At 44.4% G+C, this 18,983-nt stretch overlaps 1 protein-coding gene across 1 annotated transcript in view; it reads right to left on the reverse strand.

Annotated features, from left to right (window-relative positions):
* Nucleotides 1–1,264: 1,264 nt before the first annotated feature.
* The window catches only part of LOC115405305 (retinal-specific phospholipid-transporting ATPase ABCA4-like), a 30,992-nt gene continuing 13,273 nt past the window's right edge, over nucleotides 1,265–18,983 (reverse strand). Inside the window, exons 15-50 of the mRNA XM_030114840.1 lie at nucleotides 18,087–18,309; nucleotides 17,739–17,960; nucleotides 17,456–17,660; nucleotides 16,831–16,923; nucleotides 16,390–16,596; nucleotides 15,957–16,134; nucleotides 15,651–15,782; nucleotides 15,332–15,471; nucleotides 15,104–15,241; nucleotides 14,570–14,745; nucleotides 14,302–14,407; nucleotides 13,238–13,443; nucleotides 12,922–12,976; nucleotides 12,595–12,654; nucleotides 11,969–12,129; nucleotides 11,579–11,703; nucleotides 11,259–11,357; nucleotides 10,717–10,998; nucleotides 10,588–10,620; nucleotides 10,398–10,503; nucleotides 10,240–10,314; nucleotides 9,998–10,167; nucleotides 9,047–9,224; nucleotides 8,770–8,885; nucleotides 8,455–8,602; nucleotides 6,514–6,637; nucleotides 6,233–6,362; nucleotides 6,012–6,132; nucleotides 5,196–5,258; nucleotides 4,826–4,932; nucleotides 3,958–4,099; nucleotides 3,556–3,690; nucleotides 3,158–3,261; nucleotides 2,920–3,012; nucleotides 2,328–2,577; nucleotides 1,265–2,044 (exon numbers count right to left, since the gene is read on the reverse strand). Coding sequence (XP_029970700.1) covers nucleotides 1,928–2,044; nucleotides 2,328–2,577; nucleotides 2,920–3,012; nucleotides 3,158–3,261; nucleotides 3,556–3,690; nucleotides 3,958–4,099; nucleotides 4,826–4,932; nucleotides 5,196–5,258; nucleotides 6,012–6,132; nucleotides 6,233–6,362; nucleotides 6,514–6,637; nucleotides 8,455–8,602; nucleotides 8,770–8,885; nucleotides 9,047–9,224; nucleotides 9,998–10,167; nucleotides 10,240–10,314; nucleotides 10,398–10,503; nucleotides 10,588–10,620; nucleotides 10,717–10,998; nucleotides 11,259–11,357; nucleotides 11,579–11,703; nucleotides 11,969–12,129; nucleotides 12,595–12,654; nucleotides 12,922–12,976; nucleotides 13,238–13,443; nucleotides 14,302–14,407; nucleotides 14,570–14,745; nucleotides 15,104–15,241; nucleotides 15,332–15,471; nucleotides 15,651–15,782; nucleotides 15,957–16,134; nucleotides 16,390–16,596; nucleotides 16,831–16,923; nucleotides 17,456–17,660; nucleotides 17,739–17,960; nucleotides 18,087–18,309 — 5,020 coding nt within the window. The 3' untranslated portion in view covers nucleotides 1,265–1,927. The remainder of the gene's footprint in view (nucleotides 2,045–2,327; nucleotides 2,578–2,919; nucleotides 3,013–3,157; nucleotides 3,262–3,555; nucleotides 3,691–3,957; nucleotides 4,100–4,825; nucleotides 4,933–5,195; nucleotides 5,259–6,011; nucleotides 6,133–6,232; nucleotides 6,363–6,513; nucleotides 6,638–8,454; nucleotides 8,603–8,769; nucleotides 8,886–9,046; nucleotides 9,225–9,997; nucleotides 10,168–10,239; nucleotides 10,315–10,397; nucleotides 10,504–10,587; nucleotides 10,621–10,716; nucleotides 10,999–11,258; nucleotides 11,358–11,578; nucleotides 11,704–11,968; nucleotides 12,130–12,594; nucleotides 12,655–12,921; nucleotides 12,977–13,237; nucleotides 13,444–14,301; nucleotides 14,408–14,569; nucleotides 14,746–15,103; nucleotides 15,242–15,331; nucleotides 15,472–15,650; nucleotides 15,783–15,956; nucleotides 16,135–16,389; nucleotides 16,597–16,830; nucleotides 16,924–17,455; nucleotides 17,661–17,738; nucleotides 17,961–18,086; nucleotides 18,310–18,983) is intronic.

Here is an 18,983-nt window from a genome sequence, read left to right on the forward strand (position 1 = left end):
GACTCATGAGCAAGGCCGGCACACGAGGAGGAGCAGTGGCCAAGTCTGATGAAGTCATGCAGCTCTCACAATGTTGCTGAAGCTTTACTTTGGCAACTGACAGTGTTTCGACAACAGAACTGATTTGTTGATCAAATTTTAAAGCATTGTCAAAAATCACACCCGGATTTTTCACGGAGGGTCGATTGTAGTTTCCCAGAGGGCCAAGAGCCCTGGTGCAGGCAGATAATCGATCTGGATAGCAAGGACAAGGACAGTTTAATGTCCAACCATGATTTTCAAATCTGTAGGCAGTTAAGCAAACGGCTGTGATAAAAGTGCAGTTCTGAGTGTAATTGATAAGCAAATCTGTACATTATCTAAAAAACTGAAAGGAAACGATATTTTTTTTAGTTATAGGAGAGGCATGCACAAAGACAAAAAGCAAGGGGCCAAGAATAGACTCCTGAGGGACCCCGCAGGAGAGAGAAGGTTTCAAGGTTTGATCAACCACCAAGCTGAACAGAAAACCTACTGTAGAAGTAGATATATTTTGTTTTTCTCAGAGGGAAATTCATTAAAACCAATAGATGTGGCTGCCATGCAAGATGCTCTATCTCTCCAGTGGGAGCGGTTTGGGGTTCAGTGCCTTGCTCAGTGTCCACCATGTTTGACACACCCGATTTATTTTCTATTTTTATTCTGACATTTTTTTCTATTCTGTCAGATAATCAGTTAAAATAAACACACTTTTTCTGTGTTGTGTCAATATTTGCTAACAGTGTGTTGAATATATAGTAGGAAGCCATGTGTATTCACAATATGTCTTTTTTATTTGCTGTCTAAAACATAAAACTATTGTGTTTTGGAGACAAACACGCTTCACATCCTGTTACTGTTGGACTTGTTTGTTCTCCCGCTGCGGCGCTGCTCATACTCAGCTCCATCCAGATGACCATGCGGGCGGAAGGAGAGCCCCAGAACTCCACCAGAGGATTCATTAGCAGCTGTGAACTCCTCGAGGTGACCAATGAAACAGAGGCTGGTGGGCGGCCTCGGGCGATGGCGCCGCCAACGTGCAGCAGGAGGACGGTAATTGGACGGCGTGTCAGATGAATCCAGGTTGTGACGCGGCCTCGGTCCCGACGCACAGCCGGATCTGGAGCTTCTCGCTGGGGTTAAGTCGAGCTACCGAGGGTCAGCAAAGCCCCTGCTCTAATAACCTTTAAGGTTTAGTACAGAACTTCTCGTGAGCATTTTTCAAACTTTGTTTTATTTGTGCTGGATGAACGGACAGAAGAGAGCACGTAAGTTAAAGCAACTTCAAGTACAAAACAAGAGTTCCTCTTTCACTACATTAATCTCGGCGAGTTTTTCTTGAACTGAGTTAATTTCTCTGCTTTTCCATCCTGACGCTGGGCGACACGGCGGCGAATGAGACACGGCAGACAGAAATGGTTTCAATATACAACAAAGAAAAAGGAGAAAAGAGCAAAAGTAAACATGTTTTAGCAGTCACACACTTGACATCCAGCTTCGGGGCGTATTTTAATGTCAATGAATTAAAAAAAAAAAAAAGAAATACTGATCCTATCCTCCTTATTCACTCCTGCTGTTTACAATATGTACATATTTATACATATCAGTCAATCAAGAAAGCAGAAAGAAAAAATTTCACCCTTTAGAAAAATGACTTGCAGTGTTAATAATGGATTCTATCCATAAGTTCAAAGTATTTCTGCAGACCAGAATAATGAAACAGATTCTAATTATGTCATGTAATAAATCTGATTTTCAGTGTTTGTCCATGGATGCAAAGCTTCTCTCTTCTGACAGTCACTTCGGCGAGGACCTGGCCTCTCTTTCCTCTATTTACATCAGCTTGGCTCATGGACTGTTTAAAATTTGGAGAGCAACAAACTGCAGTGTTGACCAACTTGTGACTTTTTCACGTTTTCCTCTTGACTGGTGAGATCTTGACGTCTTTCCTCGCGCCCGCTATCCGTCTGTTTAACGTGACGTCTTCGTCCTCTCCCGTCTGCTGCTTGGCAAAGTTGACAAACACCTGAACGGCGGAGGAGCGCGGTTAGTGTGTGTGTGTGAGAAAACTTTCACAGTCACTCTAAAACCGATACTGGGATACTGTAATTACAAAAATAGACTGTTGAATTCTGCAGAAGTAGTATCAAATATGCTATATGTGTGAGGATATATACATGTATATATTTTTAAAAAAAAATCTATGAAGATCTAGTGTTGTGAGGATGAATTTGACCTTTCTTTCTCTTCTGTGTCATCAGAGCAAATTGCACGCAGTGCTGCGATGTCTCCTGCGTTTTCGCCCGTACCTGGTCCAGTGTTGTCTGGGAAACAGAGTAGTCTTCGATGCTGAGCCGGTCTTTGTTGGCCGCCACCAGCTGAAATATCCTGGCCAGGGAGGACGACTCCATCTCGTACTGCAGCGTGTTGTAGTGCTTCTCCCTCTGAACGCAGCCGGGGAAGCAGCTCTCCATGAAGCTCTCCACGGGCTCCAGCTCCGGGGAGAAACCGGCTTTGGCTGCTTTGACTTTCATAGTGACGACGTACCCGTCACCAAATCTGGATCAAGGAGAAGCATTTATATATATATATTTTGTCTGTGAGATATTGGTGCGTCCTCTTCTGGGGGGAAAGAAACTGTCCTGATAATAACATAGATGTGCTTTGAGCCCCTAAAGCTGTTTTACAGCCCTGTTTTATTAGTATTTTCCAATTCCACCCACATAGCTTCAACATTTTGAAGCAGTAGCTGCTTATTACGTCTGTATACTATGAGGTGGAGTAACTTGACAATTATATCATGTGAGAAATAAATGAATGGCAACAAAAATGAGAAAATACGCACAAATAAAGGGAGAACATGCAATCTCCACATATAACACGTGCAACAACAGGGCTTACTTGTATTTGAGGTGTTGGATGGTACCCAGACACTTGAAGGTCCCGTTGACCATGATGGCCAGTCGCGTGCACAGAGCCTCACACTCCTCCATACTGGCGGAAAACAACAACAATCCATCTTTACTGGTTATCAATACGTCGTTTCACTGGACGCTCCTGTAAAATCAGGCTAAGACTGCAGGGATAATGCTGCAGGGAGTGTGTGCAGTGGACCGGGTCGGACTGTCAGACGCCGAACCTGTGTGACGTCAGGACGACGGCCCGGCCGTCCTGGATGACGCTCATGATGGCGTTCCAGAGGAAGCGGCGGGAGTGCGGGTCCATCCCCGTCGTGGGCTCGTCCTGAACACACACCGCCACAAACCACAGCAAACTTGACTTTCTGAGCACATAATTCCATCCGGACAGAGAGCAGAACCTTATCTCCATCAGCATATGGCAAAGATCTCAGATTTATGCCAGTTTGAATTGCACAGCGCAGTTTCTTGCCAGTGTATAAAACACTCAGGGCCAGGCTTGACTGAACCCATATGGCTTCCCATCTGGATCCATACGCCATTTCATTGATAAATCTCTGCACAGTCCCCAAAAACCCAAACAATGGAATCCCGAGCTCGCAGCCATTGGCTCACTTACCAGAAGCACCAGGGCTGGGCAGCCAATCATTGCGATCGCTGTGGAGAGTTTGCGCTTGTTGCCCCCGCTGTAAGTCCCTGCACAGCGGCCTGCATATTCAGTCAGCCCCAGCTTCTGGATGCCCCACGCTGCCACCTACAGGGAGAGGAGAGAGATGCTGTGTTTATTGACGACTTCCATCTTCCAGAATCAGGATCCCCGCTGCGAACAAAGCGCTCTGCAACCAAACATGTTAGAGCGAAATTGAAAGGGCAAATCAAACATTGGAGGGGGGGGGGGGGCAAAGAAAATGATCAAAACACACGAGTTAGTTACTACTTGTCGGATTGTTGTGTCGTTTGGGCAGCAGGGCGAAACATCCGTGGATGTTTTGATGTGTAGAGCAGCTGGAGATGTACTCACTCTGGGAATCTCTGACTCAGGAACCCCTCTGAGACGGGCGTAGAGGAAGAGATGCTCCCTGCCGGTCAGGAGCTCATCGATGGCGTCAAACTGAGGGCAGTAGCCCATGTTCTGGTGCACGTCCAGGATCTCTGACAGGATGCTGCAAAAGGAGACAGAAAACACTCTCACTGCAGTGAACTGAACACCAAACACAGAGTGACTCACAGGGTATCACGGGTTTGAAATCTAAATAGACCTTTTAAGACCTGATGTCCGTTCACCCTATGGAGACTTTGTGTAATTTACTGACATATCAAGAAATAGGAACAATGAATGGAATAGTTTCTTTCACTGTGCACACAGACAGTGTTGTGAGTGTCACTTTCCCACTTTCATACATTTGTTGGTGTCATTACATTCAATATGGCCTGAAATCATTATGCCATCACTCCATTATTGTCAGCTATAAAAAGAACACGCAAACTCTGCATAAGAGGCTTTAAATCAGAAAAAAACTGATTCCTATGAACAACACAGTATTAAACGGCCCAGGTTGGGACTGCTTGGCTGCGCGGTGGTTGGTAAAGACCCTCGGTTTGATAACTCGATAAGCCTGAGTCCAGGCTTGGAGGAGCTTGTGGGGCTTGTGTGAAGATCTGTGTGATTCAGTTCTTTTTGCTTGTATTTTTCCTCTTTCTGGTCTTCATATTAACAATGTCAGACTGACCTTCTCGAGCTCAGACTGTCATACTCAAAGCATTGTTACGGCTTTTCGTTCACGTGGAACAGCATGACTTATTAACGCAGAGTGAGGATTCCTTTTACCTTTATGTGTTTGATAGGAATACACTCATCGGGAGAGTGTTTTGGACTGAACCTCACGTACCTGTAACCGGCCACAGTCGCCTCCCCGGCGCTCACATCAGTGTCACCCGTCAGCATTTTGAAGGTCGTCGTCTTTCCCGCTCCGTTCACTCCCAAGAGACCAAAGCACTTCAATAAAACATCAAAAACAACAACTAAGCTTTCAATTCACGATGGAATACCGACAACCAGGCACTGAAATGAGCATAGTGCTTTAAAATATGAGAATATAAGGAATTAATCACCGACGGTATATTACAATATTAAACAGAATCTCAAAAACTCGGCATGTACATTCAGTTGAACAAAAAAAAAAAAAAAAGAGGAAACTTATTGCAAAGAGAAAAGAGAGGAGCAGCAGATCTGGATGGAAATGAACTCAGTGACTTTACCTCTCCTGCAGGGACTCCAACACAAATCTGGTCCACAGCTGCCCTCTTTCTGCCCACATATGTCTGTGCAGAGAAACCAGGGAAGCAAAAGCAGCTCACTTAGTGTTGAAACAGGAGCAAAAGTACAGTGTTAGGTGAAATCCTCCCCGGGTCTATTGTCTTCAGCGTTAATTCTGCAGTTCATATGGTTATTCTTCCACTGTACTGTATATTCGTAAATTCTTTTGACTAATTGAAACTTCATGAGAGTTGCCAACAGTGAAGCTTCAGCTGTTTTGTTATACGTTATTTTAACTGACAATATTAATTCTGAATGCATTAACTACCCACACCTTTAGTGTAAAGAAATTATTTTCTTTTTTTGATTTTCTATAGATTTGATAAGATTATGACTTTTTTTAAATAGTACCTGTGTTACTTCTCTAGTTGTCGCGAATAAAAAGTAACTTGTGAGGAAAACAGCTTTCATTTTAATGAATCAAACTAATGACAGTGACAATGAGAAGAAGAACTTTCTACAAGCTGAGGCTGAGATTTGGTTACAGCTGTAAATGCTTCACGATACAACGGATAGATAGATCGAAAGTTACAGATGTCACTACGGTTCTATGAATCCCGGATGACCGCCAGGGGGCGGTGCTGAAAGCACTGGAATGTGAAGTGACATTGTTGAAGCTGAAGTGACATACGCACTACTTTCAGCACCGCCCTCTGGCGGTCAGGAGGAATGAATTCGAAACTCAGATTACGCTACGCTAACTGTGGCCGAGATGTCTCGATGAGGCCACAGGCGCAAGCTGACTCGGGGATTTTTACCTTGGAGAGGTCTCTGATCTGCAGGATGTCCGTCTTACTCCCCCCGTCATAAATCCTCTGCCTCTCCGCTGCGACATCTTCGTCTTCATCCCTCACAGCCGTCCTCCTGTAATCTGATAACCTGCAGCACACGAGAAAGGCTTCATGGATGAGCAACCTCCTCTTATCTGTGAAGAACAATTCCTTTCATTTGTTTCTCTGTTCGCCAGCCTCTTTCTTACCAGTGGTCCAAGAAGAACCGATACTGGATCAGAAGATTAAGAATGAAGTAGATAAAGCCCTCCACCGCCATGAAAACTATGTTTTTGCCCACAAAATCCCACTGGAAAGGGTTTCTTGTGTGTTCTTCACCTGGAAGGAGCGATGAGGAAAATTTGGGGTTATAAACAAGGCCCCACTGGGGGTAGTTTAGACGGTTCACAAAACGATGAGAATACAAAACTGAAAGGGTGAAAGTCAAAAAGCATCGTGTCAGTCGACAACAAAACATGAAAATACTCACCAAACCTGGCATAAACATCAGTAACAGCCTGGTTCATGGCCATGTCGATCAGTCCTCGCCCCAGGCAGAAGTGAGGGAACACCAGCAGGCCTTTTTTCAGCCACTCGTTGAACATCAGCAAAGACTGGAAACACACACATCACATCACACCGCACCACACTCGCAATGTTATAATCACAGAATATTATCAACCTGAAGTTATAAATCTAATCATAATGGAGAAATTTGATCTAGTCATTATCATTATTATTAGTAGTAGTAGTAGTAGTGGTAGTAGTAGTCGTATTATTAATGTAATCATCCAGTCACTTAAATACTATATATTGTTCTGTTTTTATTGTAGTTGTCAGAAATATTGTTTTTGTTCATGTCAATGTCGACGATCATATTTCTGATATTGCTATTGGTAATGTTGTTATTACTGATATATCTACATTTGTAACCATGAAGTTTTGTTGTTTATCTCCACCACTGCTTCAATCCTGAACATTTTTACTGTAGTTTTCATGTTTCCCCTGAATCTGTGTTTCGTTTCAATGTGCTGAATATCAACCCATCGAAAAAGTGACTCACTGACTCTGGAGCCTCTATTCATCTGTGAAGGACAGATGTGCGGTGAAGGCAGCTGCCTGGAGGGAAAAGGCCATCTCCAGTTTTATATTTATATATTTATTTATCACCTGTTACAGCGAGAGCTGCATCTGTTCTCTTTATCCCAACCTCTGATTCCTTCTTCTTCCTTCAAACCCAAGCATGTAGAACTTTAACCATGTAGTTTTGTGTTTGATTTGCAGGTGTTACAGCAAAAAAGAAATCAGACACATTAATGTGATTTAGGGGTTTCAGTATCCTGCCGGTGTTGTATTTACAGGCTCACTGTTAACACTCTTTGAAAAAGTCACACATTTCTGCTCTCCTTCCCACTTAACGGCCTTCACACGGCATTTAATTTCCTCTTCGGGCCACACTGGGCTCGCGGCATTAGAATTAATTTGGAAAAGTGTTTCCAGTTTGACCTGTGAATCAATATCAGCAATTTATGGGGCACTCAGTCGATTAATTGAAAGTAACTCTGGGGGAATTTTAGAACGGTATTTCACGGGTCAGTTTAACCCCGGAGACTTTTTGAAGTCACAAAAGTAAAGAAATACTATATAGGTGATGTAAGACAGAAATGTCATGATGAACGACTCAATTCTGTCCTACTTTTCAAACCACACATGGTTGAACCGTGTGTTAAAGGGTTACCTATTTATAACGGGACATATTTCTCACTGAATTTTCATAAAAGGTGATCAAATACTATCAAAACATCATCCAGCACTACTGCTCATTACTGATTACATACGGTGTCACTCTCTCTTATTTTTTCGAGCATCTATGGTGCAACAACTGAGAGTAAGAAGTGTTTTTTCAAGGCGATATCAGTACATGAGAAGCTTAAAACAGAAGTGATGTGCTTTCAAATGTGAGTATTATCTATTTAATGTGTTGCACAGGTGATTCTTTTTTCACGTCTTGTTACCGTTAATTTGCATTAAACTGGGAGAAGTGAGGATGTTCAGGATGTGCATCTCGAGTGTTTAAATGTTCACCTTGGTGGGTGTGCTGTTACGGCTTGTCATGCTGCTCTCAAGTGGTTGGAAAATATATTACTCTTGCTTTAATTTCAGTATTTATTCATTGACGTATACATCAATTTGTCTTTTTTGTGTCACAGTGTGTTGTTTGGAGGTCAAGTATTGGACGACGGGAGGTCGTTCCTAAAGTTGTTTTCTTTCTGATGACAGCTGAATTGGAAGAAAGTCCAAATACGAGCCCAAAACGTATGAGTTGATGACTGATTCATCATCTGTAGCAAAAGGGCAGAACCTCCTTGAATAATTTATGTTAAAAATAATTGATTTGGCCGTGAGAATCCTATCATCAGTGGGCTCTTACCCGATTGTTTTCAAAAAGCTCCAGGATGAAAGTGATGGCGCTGCTGTTGATGCCAATAAACAGGTTGATGCAGGACAGGGAGACGTACGCGGTGCTCGGGACGTTGAAGAGGTAGGAGAGGGGGTACATCATGGGCGTCACTGACCACCTGAAGGAATAATTCACACCCCGTTCACACCACCGTGCCTTTTCTCATTAAATCCCCTGGTTTAAGACGTGAGTCATCCTAATAAAACCCTCAGGGCACGCTCGCACTACTTTTTTTTTTTCATACCGGCGTTTCTTATTTATATGATAAACGGAGCCACGGCTTACCCATAAAGTAGGAGCAGGGCGATCAGAGCTGGCAAGTTGGTTGTTGAAGTGTAACACTTCTTGTCAAACGCCACGAAAATGCCAACTACCATCGCAGTGCTGACAGAATAGTTCATCTGAGAAACAAAGAGGTGAGGATGAGGGTGGATCCGTCATATATAATGCAATCATGTAAGAGAGATGTGAGGATATGGCGTAGAATACAAAACAGTCGCCTCAATCACATGGAGGAAGAAGGTTTTACTGATGTGAACTGAGACTTTTCACAGCGACGCACCATGTCCCAGAAAAAGTTGGCCACCCAGTAAACCAAAGGGCTGACCCCGCTGACAAACTGCAGGTGTTTGGCATTGGTCACACGCTCCTGAATGAGGTAGAGGACGAAGCTGGCGGGGATGAAGGACATGGCGAAGATGACGCAGATCGCCACCACGGCGTCGACAGATGTGGTCAACCTGAAGGAGGAGGCAGGTGAAGTCAGAGCCGGGCAAAGATGCTGACAGAAAGTCAACAAAGTCTGGAAAACACTCTTCCACAAAATCCCTCAGTCACTGAAAACATGTCTCCCAGTTTAAAACATCTCCGCAGCATGATGCTGCCTCTGCCATGCTTCACTGTATCGACGGTTTGGACCTGCTGATGAGCGATTCCTGGTACTCACTACACGGAGTTTAATCTTTTTCTCATCAGTCCTCAGAATTGAGTTTTTTACAGTCTGAGATTCTTTCAGGTGTTTTTTGGTCAAACTTCAGACGGGCTGCCAGGTGTCTTTTACTAAGCAGTGGCTTCAATCTGGCTACTCAACCATAAAAAATGAAATTAATCCAGTCTGGAAAAACAGAAAATGTGGAAAAAAGGAACCCCTGTAAACACTTTCCAGATGCACTACCTGACCAAGGATACAATGAATCCATTTGAAACCCTAATTAAGTAGCGTTTTTGAGTATTTGTACTTTAAGTATTTTTCTAAAAATAAAATGTTTATCACATTTAAGTGCAGTTCACATTATGTAAACTTCAAAAGTAATATAGTTAATATTAAGTACATGAAAATAATACTGTTTTTGAAAAACGCACTTGGAATCATTACTTTTAAATGAATCCAAATTGACTACTATCCTAGATGTGCAAACTGTGATTGTTTTGTACTGATTGCACCTCTGAGTATACACTAAGGAGAGGAAACATCTGAGGGGTATTTGCATTTGGAATTTGAAGCATTACTCACACAGTGACTTCGGAAAGCTGCTCTTTGGTGAGGTTCAGCGGGTGATTGACAGCAGTGATACCAAAGTCCCTCTGTTTGGCGTACGGGGGTAAGAACGCCCGCAGAATGGCGTTATTGGCCACGTTCATGAAGGCCACCATGGCATGCCAGCCTTTGTTGTTGTACCAAACCTGACAGAGGAAAAGAGAGCTCATTAAACTCAGAGGATGTGAGATGGTCCTGAAAATAGAAAAAATTCCCACCTTGACATTGAATTCACTCTCCATGTATCGTAAGAAAGTGCCGAACTCCCTCAGCGCTCGGCCGCTGTAGTGACCCTGCGAACAGCCGAGCCCATTTAAAAACCTGTCTCATTCCACTTCAGTCTGATGTCTGTGATGGCCAACAACAGCGTAATCACCCCTGTGATGTTCAGCATCCGCCCCAGCTGATGGAAAACCCTCTGGATGTCTTTAGGATCCACGTCCAGGATTGGAAGCTGTCCTCCTACAGACAGGCCTCCGTATCTGATAAGACAGGGGAAAGGTTTACAACTCAGGAAAGACTTCGGCTTCACACGGTCATTAATCTTTACCCGAGCGAAAAATTACCTTTGTTCGTTCACCCAGTATTTGCTCTTTAAACTGCGAATTAAAATGTCAAATGAAATTAAGGCGATGGTTCAATATGAGGGTTTTTTTTTTTTCCTTCTCATAGGCATAACTCGGATGTAAAGCGACCTGGTTCTGATGAGGCTGGGGTACGTTTTGACCAGATAGTCGGAGATGTTCCTGTCCGTCAGGTCCAGCATGGTGTCTCCTGAGGGCTCCAGTCGCCGGCGGGGGGGCGGGCCTCCTGCCCCGATGGGGCAGATGGGCATCATGGTCAGCTTCTGACTGGTGCTGCACAGGCAGGAGGGGGACGGGTTCCTGTCGCTCCACTCGGGGCTCTGGAGGATGTTGCTGAGCACGGGGGAGACGTCAGGATACTGCCACTCCGCGGTGAAGTTCCCGCAAGGCATTCTGGGAGGGAAACGAGGAGCGAGTGCTCAGTGTGGATGTAATTTACACACTTGCTCCAAAGTGGACCGTCAAACTACCAAGAAAATTGTTAAAACTATAATAAAACATAAATTTTTTTAAAACAAATTTCTTAACACGAAGTAGCACTGAGACCACAGCTGAGCTATTGGTGATGCTGCCAGGAAAGATAAAGGTATATTCTAGTTTTTTCCAAGCATTGTACTGGATCCAGTCGAGGTGGTTGTTATTTTATGGCTCACCCTAAAGGTTCCCCCTCCATGCATCGTGTGCCCAGTCCCGGCGGGCTCAACAGGCGCTCTGTGAAGCGTTTCATTTTGACGTCAAACGGTTGCTCATTGCTGCACAGAGTAGAGAAACAAAAAAGAAAAAACAAACAGTAAGAAGAGACCAAGGTCAAAGTGTCTGACTGGGAATTCTATCCAAACCACCATCAGTCTGTGATATGTGACCAAAGATTAAGTTAAAGCCTTCAGAAAGATAAATATTAGGTTCATTAGTGGGGCTGTTAATCTAGATCTGGCGAGCAATGATTTCCCGGGTTTGTGTCATGCAGTCTGACCTGATGAAGGTGAACTGCTGTCCGTACATCCAGGGGCTCAGAGTCAGACTGGGATACTCTCCAAACGGAGGGACGATCATGGTGAAGATCAGCGCAATCAGGACGAAGCTGGCAGGAAGCACGATCTGAAATGACAGAGTCGGTGAGAAGACCCGCAAAGCGCATCCAATCAAACCGGGCTCGCATGAAGCAAAGAAAATCATCAATTTGTCCTTTATATCGGGGTGGTGGAGCCCGATCTGAGTGGACTGGATGTGCCGGCAGAGTGTGACAGTCCATCATAGACAACACACAGTGACCTACAGGCAATATTCCTTACATGATCATTTAAAAACCTATAAATCTACAGTCGAAATGAAAGAGCTAAGAGCTTGTTTCTTGTTTTTTTACCTGTGCCAGGAAGTCTTTCTGGCTTCGCGTGGCATGATGGAACCTCTTCACCAGCAGAGCGTGGAACTGCTTCAGGGTCAACATGGCACCTTTCACCTGCCTGGATCCTTTTCCCGCGCTGCTGTCGGACGCGTGGTTCACACCGTTTACTCCGTTCTGGTCTGCGGGTCAACGTCAACAACAAACACACGGTGAATACAGCACGGGCCATTTTACCGGTCATGCAGTAGTTCCGGCTTTGCACCGGGCATCTAATATGATCTAGCCTTATTATAAGCTCTAGAGAAGTATAAAGAGCAAGTACACGAGGTGCATGAGCAGCAGGAATAAATTATACATTTTGAATAACATTACAGAGCAAAGTGATCCTCATAGACCTGGGTCACTCAGAGTGCTTCAAACTCCATAGAAATCAGATAAAACCTGTTCAATCCTACATAAAATGGTTTACAACGGTCAGATAATGGAAGTCTTTTGTAGTCTAGGTGCTAACAGTTCTTAAATGATCCATTCAAATGATTATAATAATGAAAAATGGATTTTTTCAGACTGTCCCAGGTCTAATCAGTGAAGACGAAGCCTCTATTTCTGCCACGCGCCTCTTAAGTGGCACTCGACTGGCTGACCTTCATCACCCTCCGCTCTCATTCTGCCGCCGTTTTTCCTTCCCTTTAACATCCATTCTTCTAGAGACGGGAGTGTAACACGAGGGTGAAACACAAAACACACAAAACACACAAAACACACACACAAACTAGGAGAGACAAAGTCACACGACACATGCGCTGTGCTGGAAAAGCACAGCATCTACTGTTCACATCCGTGAATTAAAATCCACTGAGTGAAAATACTGGGAGGAAAATGGATTAACAACACGTTACGGGGAAAGGGCCAACGGGTGAGGAATTCAATTCCAGGAAAAGGCCATGCAGAATATGAGTGCTGGTATTTACCAGGAGTGGTGGCATTATTCGCGGCTTCCCCATCCGCAGTGACCTTTATGAATATCTGGCATGAGGGGGGAAAAAAAAAATACCCTGCTCAAAGTTTTGAAACTTTTCACTATTTTCCATTTTCTAAATGAACATGACACTTTATTTTAAAATATTTTAGTCAAAACTAAGCAAGTAATAATGGAAAGATGGAGAGATTTAGAGATAAGATGAGGTACAAGGTCCTCCCAGCTTTAGATGAAGTCTGTTGATGTTATTTATTTCAAAATGGCTTAAAAAGCATTTTAAAGTGTTGACTGGTGCCCGGTGACCCCACCTCCTCCAGCGACGTATCGGAGATGCCGAAGCTGCTCAGACCCATATCGGTGAGCGTATCTTCCAGCTCTCTGAACAGGCTGGCGTAGGCCCGGTGCTTGAAGCCCTTGTTCGGCAGCAGATAGGTCAACTCCTGTCCTATTGTCTCGATCAGCTTGGCCTCAGGGACGTGGTGGTGGATCAGGCCGGTGATGCTCTCTATGTCTCCTGGGAAGAGGGCAGAAGATCACAGATGGAGAAGAGTTCCCAGAAGCACAGAAACCAAGAGACGGACTGAGGGAAAGAAGCTGCTCTCCTGAACACAAAACCCAAACGGCATTATTCAAGGCGCTGCTTTGTGGTTCTGCATCTGATGCGTCCTCAGGCGAAAGAGGAGGGAAGCGCTCGTGGGTCAATATCACCACCAAATTATTAATGTGACATAAATGTGGAAAACAGTGAAAAATAATAGGTTCTGTTTAAGCCTGTTTTACAACTGGGGTAAATGGGTCACTGATGTGAATTTCAACAAGTGCACACACACACAAGCACGCATACATACGCACACACACTTTCACTGCCATACCTGTAGAACACTTATTGACCCGGAGGACATTAAAAAACATTTCAATCACCTTCTAACTTCATTTTATGACAGAATTGTATAAAAAAAAAAGTTTTGGGTGATTTCCCCGGGGAGTGCTGAATATTTGAGCTTCTCTCTCTGCTCGATTCTCTGGTTTTAAGAGGCCAAGAGTTACTGTCAATCATTATATAATTTGGTTAAATTCAGACTAATTTAAAGCAGAGGTAAACTCTCATCTGTTTCCTTTATCATTTAGTCTGATCTTTCTAATGAGTTTTCATGAAAACAAACCAGTTCAACATAAATTCAATCAATCTAACTTCAAAATCATGAAATGGTCATTTGGAGAAGGTCAAAGGAGCATAAATGTCCCTTGTTTCCTGAAATCTTGCTAACATATGTATCGGTCAAAATAAAACACACAGAACAAAAATGATCAGGATGACTTTTCTTCTTTAAATGAGGATCCAGATGAAAGGAAAGGATGTGTTTGCACTCACCTTCCAGAACTCTGTCGAGATACTGGAGCTGGTTGTGGGACTGATCTTTGTACCCGGTGCAGATGGAGCAGTTACACGAGCAGTCTGAGGCGCAGTCGCAGTCGTTCTGACAGAAATAGAAGAAACGACCACAGATTTAACAATCTGAAAAACTGAAATCTTCTCTTCTGTGAGTCTGATGGTGGAAACAGATTTAGAGACAGACGGGGCCGAGGAACACTGCGCCTTGTTGATTTTTGTTTTTTTTCTTCCAAAAGTTGAATCTCACCTTCCTGAGATCCCTCATGCGGCGGACGAGAGTCAGATAGAACCCGACTCCGAAGCAGTTTTTGAGGAAGAGGGGCGAGCCGCAGCAGTGCAGCTGGCCTTTGGAGATGATGGCGATGCGGTCGCTCAGCAGGTCGGCCTCGTCCATGTGGTGGGTGGACAGGATCACAGTGCGGCCTGCGATGGGAAAAGACTCTCATGACCAGCCTCTGGGAAGCACAGACGCTGCAAGATCTTAAAAGGTGTTGATTTTATGACTAAATGTTTGCACTTTGCTGTTGCTGAGAAATTGCATTTTTTTTCCCTTTGATCAGCTCACTGCTTAATTCCAGAGCCTCGGGAGAATCTAAAAATGTTTTTTTTTCTTCAGTATTTTCCATGTAGTGGTGAAAAGTGGCTCATAATGATGAGAAATATGCTGGGAGGGTAAAAATGTGCATTTACTCTTGAGTAAAAGTGGTAGAATGGTTAAAATGTGAACATATGTTGGTTAAAGTGAAGGGATGTTTTTGTTTTTGTATTTTTTTTGTTTTACCAGATCTGTATTTCAGCAGTAGATCCCAAATGGATCTCCTGGAATATGGATCCACGCCCGAAGTGGGTTCATCCAGAATGACAACCTTCGACCCTCCAACGAAGGCCATGGCGACTGACAGCTTCCTCTGCATGCCGCCTGTAACGTGCACGAGGCCGGTGAACCCAACGCCAACACAAACACCGCCAGCGACTCATTTACGCACAGACAGAGGAACAAGCAGGCGACCTGAGAGGTTCTGCGCCTCGTCGTCTCTCTTGTGGGGCAGACCCAGGTCCACCAGCATGTCCTCGACCTCCCGCGCCGCCTCCGCCTGGGACCGACCTTTCAGCAGCGAGTAGAAGAGGATGTGCTCCTCCACCGTGAGACTGGGGTGAAAACAAAGCGGCAGCGGTGAAGAGAGCTTCAGAAAAACGAAGGTAAATATGGATGTTTGTGACTCACTTCTTCACAACCGAACAAAATTCAATCGGAAAGTCAAAACAGAAGCCGTCTCCTTCTGGAAATCACGCCTGCTGCTGGTATTTTTGACTCGAATTCTACCTACTGTTTGAAGAGGATGTTGTATTGAGGACACGTCCCCAGAGAGGTGCGGATAATGTCGATGTCGGTCGTGATGTCTCTCCCATTAATGTAGGCCGTGCCAGACGTAGGAGGGTAGAGGCCGGTCAGGATGGACCTGGAAGCATGAACACGATGTATTTATTCATCTCTACGGGAAAAAATATCTGTCAGATGTTTGAAAATAAGATTCAGGAGTCAATGCCGACTTGAGGCGAGTAAAATGATGCACAAGTTGTCAAAAGCAAGTTGCTCAGAGTAGGATGTTAACACGCTGGAAATGCACTCTTACATGGTCGTCGTTTTTCCAGCCCCGTTGTGCCCTAAAAAGGACGTGATCTGACCCTCGTAGAAGTTAATGCTGAGGCAGTTGACGGCCGGGCGAGAGCTGCCGTCGAACACCTTGACCAGGTCCTGGATCTGCACCCCCATCAGCAGGCCCTCGGGGTCGGCCTCAAAGAACAGCTGGCCTGCAGCGGAGACACCGTGCAGACGGCGGTCAAATCAGAGGAACATTAAAGTTGAAAGCACTTCGTCGTGGACCAATAGTTGTGAGATTGAAACCAGCGCTCGAGCAAACAGCTCTGGGCGACTTCTCTAAATCCTGTTTCTCTAACTCTCCACTAGATGTCCTCAGACATCAGGACTCTCATACGCAGCACTACATCTGCTGTTACTCAGACTCAGATCTGGTCTGTGAAGTGTGATCGTTGAGAGTATTTCACCTTCCTTTCCTGCGTCCTGAAGCCTCTCCTCCTGGTGTGGAGTCTCCTCCTGTCGTCTCAGGATCTCCTTCTCTCGCTCCAGCCTCTCCCTCTTACTCTGGTGTTTGCAGGTTTTCCTGCTGGCCGAGCCGTTGCACGTGTACGTCTCCGGCGTGCCTCGACTCTCCACGTCCTTCTCTTGGTTGTCCGGTTCGGGTTTGCTGAGATCTGGAGGGAGGGGTCGAGGGCTACAGTTATTTTTTTTTTTGTTTGGATCATTTTGTCTTATTGTGGTTAGAAGACAAACTGATGATAAAATGTTCTGAGTGAATTCCGATTACATTGCTCCTCCAACAACATCTAAAAAATTTAAAAAACTTTTCACTGCTGTAGATTATCTAGAAAAAACACACCTTTTCCCTCTTATCTTATTCCTTTTTACAAAACTGCAGATTGACTAACCTTGAGCAGTCATGTCTGCATATGACGGTGAAGGTCTCTTCCAGTATGAGGACTGGAACGGGAAGTAGAACGGGCGACCGATGCCGTACTGTCCTGAAGAGGAAAAAAAAAAGTTTTAAGTATCAGGAACTACACGGTTTAGAATGGTTTAGATCAAAATCGGCCCGTAAGAAACTCTAATCTGGCCTGCAAGGCTAAACCATCAAGCAAATTTTAGAAATAGGGAACTGAAAACTGAGACTCAGGCTGTGATGCTGCCATGAAAGCTAGAAAACTAACATTAGCCTGAAAGCCATGATGAATCAGCCATGAATTTGTAAAAAACAAGCGAATGTAAAGTTTTTGGGGCATTTCACTGTATTTTTCACAAGAAGCTATTTTAAAATTGGCTTCAAATGTGGTCATTTTCTGTCGCAATTGTTTGTTTTTTGCTGAATAGGGACATTTTCATTGCATATTTCTCTGCACCACAACAAAGAAAACCTTAACTTTAAAAGTTATTATGGGTCTATTTTACCAGTCTGGCTTATTTCAGATGAAATTAGGCTGCTTGTGGCCTCGGAGCTGAACTGTGTTTGACACCCCTGCTTTAATAACAGGTTTTCTGCATATTTAGCAGCCCAACCTGGGAAGACGTTGTCCAGATACCAGGCCAGGACTCCGTAGGAAACGGCATCGAAAGCCATCATGAGGATGGAGGTCATGAAGGAGTACGTGTCCTTCTCTAACGGGCTGGTCTGGATGTTGTTCCACTGCAAACCCAGACCCTGCTCCTCGTACCGCGACAGGTACTCCGTCCCGAAGCCGAACGCCACCGGGGACAACAAGCTCTAGAGCGGGAAAACGGGCAGGAATTATCACCATCGCCGTACGGACGGAAAGAGAAATGAGTTATAGAGTAAACGCACTGCAGCCAGTTTCATGTTCTTGGTGATGCGGTCCTGCCAGGCGAAGCAGAGGACGTGAGGCAGGTAGAGGGTGAAGTAGATGATGCCGCTGCAGGCGGCTGCCAGGTTGGCCTTGTTGAAGAAAACGCTCATCAGGAAGCACTGCATGATGGTGGCCACGGTGAAGGTCAGCAGGAAGAAGAAGACGAGGACCGGGTCGCTGTAATTCAACACCTTCCCACCCTGGAGTCCAAACAACACACGGGAACCTTACTGATAATGTCCACAAGAGGGAGCCGTTACACCCTACAAAGCATGAGCCGGCCAGACTCCTCCAGTGACCCTTGACCCCAGGCTCTCGGCTCTCACCATCACGATGGCGGTGAGCAGCGCCGTGCTGGCCGTCATCATGACGAAGCTGTCGATGAACCAGGTGTACCAGATGACCCCGTTGTCCACCCCCATGGCCTTTAGGGTCTCCTTGAGGCGCAGCTCCTTCTCCAGGACGATGCTCTTCACCGTCATGGACACCGAGTAAATCCAGGCCAGCACCATGAACATCGGGAAGCAGCGGTTCAGGGTGATCATGAAGCTGTGGAAGTGCACCGAAACAACGGAAAGGAAGCAGCGGAGGGACTGATGAGGGTTTGATAGACCATATATAACATGGTGAAACTTTCTTTGACAGAAATAAAAGAGAGATAAATCAACATCGCTTAACAACTCACTGATGAAAGCAACAGAAAAACACGTTTTTAACCAAGAGGATCAATTATAACATCTTCAAACTTAACAATTAATCTGACATTAATTATATCAAATGTCTTCATGAAGGAATTATAGTCAGGATGGGTTGATTTGTTTTAACTACATCAACATTTTAGAAGGGCAACTCAGATATTTAATTAATTAATAAGTAACAGTTTGTTAGTATGATTCAGTGTATCCATTTGAAATATGCATTTTTTTCCTCAGATGTTTTACAGTAGACACATGCCTCAGATTATTCAGTTATAAGAGATATTTCTATAAAAATGAATACATTTAGGATGTCATCATTGAAAGAGTGAAATAAGATCAATGTTACAGGGTAAAATATATATTATATTTACCAGATTAAAAAGCTATCATTGACATTGATGCAGAATTAATTTCCTTCACCCTCAGATGGTAAAGTAGATTTTTTTTTTACAAAACAAAAGTTGTTGTTTTTATATATAATCATTCCTATCAATGCACACACGTGTGTTTTTAGCTGATACTGAT

The sequence above is a fragment of the Salarias fasciatus genome, chromosome 18, assembly GCF_902148845.1.
Source record: "Salarias fasciatus chromosome 18, fSalaFa1.1, whole genome shotgun sequence".
In the NCBI taxonomy this organism is placed as follows: Eukaryota; Metazoa; Chordata; class Actinopteri; order Blenniiformes; family Blenniidae; genus Salarias; species Salarias fasciatus.